Source organism: Macaca fascicularis, chromosome 1 (assembly GCF_037993035.2).
Source record: "Macaca fascicularis isolate 582-1 chromosome 1, T2T-MFA8v1.1".
NCBI classification, from domain to species: Eukaryota; Metazoa; Chordata; class Mammalia; order Primates; family Cercopithecidae; genus Macaca; species Macaca fascicularis.
Window position 1 is genome coordinate 190,787,444 of NC_088375.1, and position 6,086 is coordinate 190,793,529.

At 52.8% G+C, this 6,086-nt stretch overlaps 1 protein-coding gene across 3 annotated transcripts; it reads right to left on the reverse strand.

The window, feature by feature from the left end:
- Positions 1-1,084: 1,084 nt before the first annotated feature.
- On the reverse strand, positions 1,085-4,459 carry DPH2 (diphthamide biosynthesis 2). 3 transcript variants are annotated; one of them, XM_005543633.4, is made up of 6 exons: positions 4,135-4,459; positions 3,749-3,861; positions 3,268-3,491; positions 2,388-3,071; positions 2,125-2,301; positions 1,085-2,044 (listed from the first exon to the last, which is right to left on the reverse strand). In XM_005543633.4, the coding sequence occupies exons 1-6, from the start codon at positions 4,279-4,281 to the stop codon at positions 1,920-1,922; spliced, it is 1,470 nt and encodes a 489-aa protein (XP_005543690.3). In that variant the 5' UTR covers positions 4,282-4,459; the 3' UTR covers positions 1,085-1,919. The 3 variants fall into 3 exon arrangements, with proteins under 3 accessions (XP_005543690.3, XP_065379791.1, XP_005543691.3); XM_065523719.1 differs by having other exon boundaries at positions 3,268-3,551; XM_005543634.4 differs by lacking the exon at positions 2,388-3,071.
- Between the last annotated feature and the right edge of the window lie 1,627 nt (positions 4,460-6,086).

Consider the following 6,086-nt stretch of genomic DNA (forward strand, 5'->3'; position numbering starts at 1 on the left):
ATTAAGCTTCAGTAAGATGTCACTCCCCTGTCTTAATGCCCTGATAGCTCCCATTTCATTCAGGAGAAAAGCCAAAGTCCTCACAATGGCCTGCTAGGCTCCCCACGCCCCTCAGCTGACTTCACCTTCTAATACTCCGCCACTAACTCTTCTGCCTGCACTGCCCTCCTTGCTATTTGCTTGAACGTCCCAGCCATATTCCCACGTCACTGCCCTTGCACTTGCTCCCTCTGCTTCTCCTAACTATCCATGCGGCTCATCCTGTAACTTCCTTTCAGTTTTTGCTCACCTTCTTGAAAAGTCCTTCTCTGACCATTCTGTGTAATATTCCACCCCCCTTAAACGCTCCTCTGCTTCCCAGCTTTACATTTCTCACGGTACTTACTGATCACCATTTGGCATACCAAGTCTTTTATTTGTCCATCTCCCCCTGGAAGAATGTAAGCACCATGTCTTTTGTGTCACTCACTGGTGTATTTCCAGTACCTGGCACAGAGTGTGTCCTCAGTACATATTTGTAGAACACGATTGATGCCCACTTTGTCCAGGTTACCCTGTCAGCTTACAGCTCTACCTCCACCATTAGACTAGGCATTCCCTGAAGGTAGGGACCACATCTCCTTTGTTCACCTTCAGTACCCTAGACAATCCCTCCATGACAGGATTCTCAACAAATGTGGGGAAGAAGAGGCGAGTCTTTTCATTTCACCCCTCTCCACCCTTAGGGCCCAGCAACCCCACTTGCTTGAAGTACCCGCCATGTTGGTTCATGCCTGTGTTTCAGCCCAAATGTCTTTTTCACTCCTTTTCTCCTGACAATTATTTTTTTCCTCCAAAAGATCTAGCTTAGGTGTTATGCCCTCTGGGAAGCCTACTCTCAGTCCTTGTCAGGTGTCTCCTGTGGGATCCAGCTGTCCCTGGGACTTCCCTCCTCCCAGATAGGGCTGTTTCACTGTATGCTGACTGCATATTTAACTCTCTTTCCAAGTACACTGGAAAGGAATCTGGTTAAATACAGTTAACATCTACATCCCAGGACCTGTGCAGGACCTATAGTATTTCATGAATTAAAAAGAAACAAAGAGAAAAGGTATCTGATTTATTCAGGTTGCTGTGATCTCCCTGAGAAATAAGAGTCAGTATAGACCAACACTGTCCAACAAACAGAACTTTCTGCCATGATGGCATTATTCTGTAGCTGCACTGTCCCCTCATGTGGCTGTCTGAACACTTGAATGACTAATGTGACTGAGAAACTGAGCTTTTAATCTTAATTAACTTAAATTTAAGTTTAGCCATATGTATTTAGTGGCTACTGTACTGGACAGTGCACGTCCAGCTCGACCAGTGGTTCTCAACTGAGGGCAATTTTGCCCCCACAGAGAACATTTGCCAATGTCTGGAGATATTTTTAGTTGTCACAATTGGGGGAGTGCTTCTGATGTCTAGTGGGCAGAAGCCAGGGATGCTGCTAAGCACCCTACCATACACCGGACAGGCCCCACAACACAGAATTATCTGGCCCCAAATGTCAGGTATGAGTTTGAGAAACCGTGGTCTAGACTGTGTAGCACCTGCCTTTTGACAAGGACAGACCCTCTACTGGAGACCAGGAACTGGGATTGGCCAAAAGTCCTGGGCTGCCCCCAGGAAGACAGATGGGTCCAGAGGCCTCAGGGAAGTCCCTAAGCCCTTTATTCCATCAGCCAAACAACAAGCATTTACTGGGCATATGCTTAGCTTGTGCCAGTGCCAGGACAGATCAGAGATGGATCCTATCCTCAGTGAAGGCTGCCTGCTCTCCCTCCTTCCAGGGTCCTTCAAGGATCTTGGCAGGGGGATGGGAGGTTGGTGCAGGGAACACTAAAGGTCCTAGCAGCCATTCATAAGTCCATCTATGTCTCCGGCCCCACACGGTATCAGCCGCTTCCCTCATCCTCATAGGCGATGGCAATCCCTCGTCTTCCACTCACAGCTTCTGTCACTGGCGTCTGACCCAGGCGGGGCTCCAGCCCTTGCCAGCTCCGGGAACTAAGGAATGAGGCTGTAGAGGGAGGGGGCTCAGTCTGAGTGCACTGCATCTGGAGAAAGAGTTCAGCTGAGAGTGGAGACTTGTACATTTACCTGCAGGACTGCTCTCAGCCAGTTCCAGCTGGGGCCGTGGGGTCAGGGCCAAGCTTCCAGAATCATTTGATGACTTCCAGGCAGGTGGGGGTCGGAGATCTCCAGTAATGAGTGACACATCTGGGGTTTCCCACAGCTCTGACTCAGGTGGTGGGAGAGGCACGTGGAAGGGAGAGCCTGAAAGGGAGGAGGAAAGAAAATCCATACTCACCCCCTGACTCCGTGCCTCAGGTTTCCAGCTTAGGCAATGCCCCACTACTCACCAGGCAATAAGTCTGCATAATGTGTGAGGTGGGGAGCCAGGCCTGGAGGTGGCCAGGCAGGGTTGCAGGCAGCTTCCAGCTCACATGGTGCCAGTATAGGCCGGAAGAAGCTACCAGAAAGCTGGGGGGCTAGGGCACCCAGAGGACAGGCTAATAACACAAAGACATCCACCTCAGGGAAGTTGGCAAGCTTGGCGGGGGTGGGCCGCCCCAGGGCCAACACATAGCTACGCTTGCCGGCAGCCTGAGTCAGGTTCCGCAAGTGGGCCAGTGCCTCACGGTGTTGAGCTACACCCAGTGTGCCTGCCAGCAGCCCTACAACGTGGGCATCTCTGGCCCTCTCTACCAGATATCGTCTTCGTGCCCTTAGCCGTCCAGCCCGGGCACCCTCATCCTGAGTCTTCCCTGTATCTGGGCAGCAGGAGAAGAAGGGTCGACCTGGTGCCCACCCCAAAAGCATCCGACTCAGGTCTGGGTCAAGGTCTGGGTCAGGGCTGGCCTCAGAGCCCCCCACGTAGAAGGCACCATACTCTTCTAGACGCCTCCCTGGGGCAAGAGAGAAGTAGCGCCCAAAACGCTCCAGGGGCTTAGGCTCTGGACTCAGGGAACCCACTGGCAGGGGAAAAGCTGGGCTGGAGACTAGCAGGTCCAGGTACCGTGGGCGCAGGAGAGTAGCCAGAGCCTCTGGAAGAGAAGGAGGTAGTGTTGATGTTGGAGCCTGGCAAAGCAGGAGCTCCCTCATCCCCAGGAGACTAAATATGACCCAGTAGGCTGGGGCCAAGCCCATATCAAGAGTTCTATGGATGTATACGGAAATGGGGAAATTAAGGCAGAAAGCAGTTGGCCCACCCTTTGTGCATACACAGGCAAAACCCCTTACCCAGGGCATGGGCACAGGCCGGCTCACTCAGCAGCACCACAGGCGCTTTGGGGTCTGGGTTCTGGGCCTCAAAGGCCTTGACGCAGAGCTCCAAGGCCACAGAACGTTGACCAAGGACGAATGCGACGGGCAGTGGGCGGGCTGGGGGGCTTAAGCAGGCAGGGCCAAAATGTATGAGAGCCTGAGCTCCAGCTTGCTCAGCACCCAGCACATCCATGCAGCAGCTGCAGGGGAGATAGCATCAGTGAAACGGGTTTTCTTCTGGAAGCGAGTTGCTGTCATCACTGGAAAATGTGGTCAGTGGATAAAATGGTTTCATTAAAGGAAGACATTGTCAATGAAGGGAGCTAGCATCAGGAGGGGAGTCACTACCATTATCATCAAGGAGAAACACCACCATTGAAGGCAAACACTGTCATAGATGTAAAACCCCATGAGCCCCGGATCCCCAGGCCTGGCCCACCTAAGGCCAAGTTCACACCTGCCGTAGGCTGTGTCCCCCAGAATGAACATCTTTGACCCTGTCGTCTCCTCCAGTCGTGCAGCCACAGCCACAGCATCTCCCAATAGCTGGTCAGGGAACTGCAAGGCAACCTATAAGCATAAACCATGGAGTCAGGGACAGCCTCTCTCCCACCGAGGGCTTCTTTAAAGCAATATTCCAGGAGCTCCCACTCAACCTTCAAAGCCCCCGGTCCCAGAGGTGCACTCTGCCCCACGTAGTAGGTGGAAGGGAGGGATGGTCAACGCGCTGCGGACAGACTGATTCCCCCACCCTCTCGCCCTCACAAAATCCCCCAAGATCCGGATCCTCTGGGCGACCCATCCCCACAGAGGCGAGCCACCCTTCCCTAAGTCTGTCCTTACTCGTTCACACCCCAGGTCGCGGATAAATCCAGCGACTCGCTCCAGCTCGTACACTCGGTCCAGGTCCGGGAGAGGAGTGAGCAGTCCTGGCACCCCCGCCTCTCGCTGCAGCGCCGCCTCGGCAGGGCTGCTAAACATCGACTCCATGAGGCACAGCTTGGGTTGTGGGATGCAGCGGGGACCTCCCTGGGACAGCTTCGGGGTCTGAGTCCTCAGGAGCGGCACTCAGGGGATCAAAATCGCCTTGTGGGGGCAGGGAAATCACAGTTGGCCTTCGGCCGGTGGGCATCCCCTTCAGCCATCTGAACTCCTGTTTCCCCGCTACACGTGGGACTACCGGGGAGGTTACTTCCGGGTTTTAGAGGCGGGGCTGATAGCGATTTTGCCAATCCTAAATCAGCACAGCTCCCGCCCTCCAATCCTCGCCACCAAGCCCCGCACAGAGAACCAATGTTCTGCCTGAGTCCCAGGCCAGCCGGAAGTGCTTGAGGAAGGCGCGGAGCCTTGTGGGCATTGTAGTTCCCCTGGCGGTCCTTTCGGGCGCTGGGAGTCCGGTTCAGCCCACCCGCAGCCATCAGGAGCACCAACTTCACTTAAGCATTTCACGTGCACGCTATCCTCTGGGCAGTATCACTGCATAATTCTTTCATTCATTCTTTATTTTTGACAAGGTCTCGCTATGTTGCTCGGACTGGAGTGCAGTGGCGCAATCTCCACAACCTTCACTTTCTGGGCTGAAGCCATCCTCCCACCTCAGCCTCTTGAGTAGTTGGGGCTACAGGCGCGCGCCACCACATCCAGCTTAGTTTTGTATTTTTTGTAGAGACAGGTTTTTGCCACGTTGCTCAGACTGGTCACCAACTCCTAAACTCAAGCAATCCACTCACCTCAGCCTCCCAAAATGCTGAGATTACAGACTTGAGCCACCGTGTCCGGCTACACTGCATAACTTTAAACTTGGTGCCGACCAGCTCGGGTTTGAATATTGTGCTTGGTCACTTGCTGCTGAGTATCTTAGGAATGTCTCTATGCCCATTTCCTTATCTGAAGAATGGGGAGTTGTGACAATAGTACCTCTTAATAAGATTGTTGTGAGAGTCAAATTAATTTATCTACAAAACTTTACAAAGTAGTTCTTTGGATATCGCATGCAGTGAAAGCATTTGCTATTTAATCAGCCAAATACTGAGCACTTACGGTACATTAGGCACTTCATTTTTAGAGTTTACAGTCTTTGGAGTAAGAAATATCCCGAATGGTACCAAGGACATGACTGGCACATCCTCAGGTCACAGGAGATGCTTTGCACAGCCCCAGCCATCCTCAAACACGCTGCTTCCCATCAATACCCCCAGGGCATACCCCATAGACCTCTACCCTCCAGCTCCTCACATCCCCTCTACCCCCCATGTTTACTCATGTGCAAACACTCTCACATGCACCATCACTTGAAATGCCCTCTTTACATACCTCTGTCAGACAAGGAAACTGAGGTTCAAAGAGACTGCCTGTGTAATAAGACACTAATTCAGTGGCACAATCAGCATCAAACCCAGATCTACTGAACAGGGAAGGGATGGGAGGAATGTGGGAGTAACCAATTCCCCATCACCCACAAGGAGATTGAAAGCTCAAGGATAAAAGTGGGGAGAACTCAGTCCTGCTCTTCAGATCTTACTGAGGAGAAGCCTGGGGTACCTGAGAGGCAGCCTAGGTGAAACTATAGCTGAGGAGACAGAAAGGGAGGCCACACTGCTAAGGGAAAAAAGCAAGAGCAGGTCAGGAGCTGTCCCTGGTGCTGACTGATCCCTGACCATCCTGTGCTGGAGGTCCTGTGTAAGCGGGGAGCAGTGAACATATGGACACTAGGTCCTACTTTCCTCTTTTCTCCTCTGCGGCTGAGATCTTCTCTCCCTCACCTCCCTGTCACCCCCCCACCCCCCCTCTCCACA

Bases quoted from the DNA above. Each gene is read 5' to 3' on its own strand.
- DPH2 (XM_005543633.4), bottom strand. From the start codon at position 4,281: ATGGAGTCGATGTTTAGCAGCCCTGCCGAGGCGGCGCTGCAGCGAGAG. The intron at 3,862-4,134 runs GTAAGGACAGAC...TTATGCTTATAG, and splicing joins GCGACCTGGGGTGTGAACGA to GTTGCCTTGCAGTTCCCTGA. The intron at 3,072-3,267 runs GTAAGGGGTTTT...CTTCTCTTCCAG, and splicing joins GGCCTGTGCCCATGCCCTGG to AGGCTCTGGCTACTCTCCTG.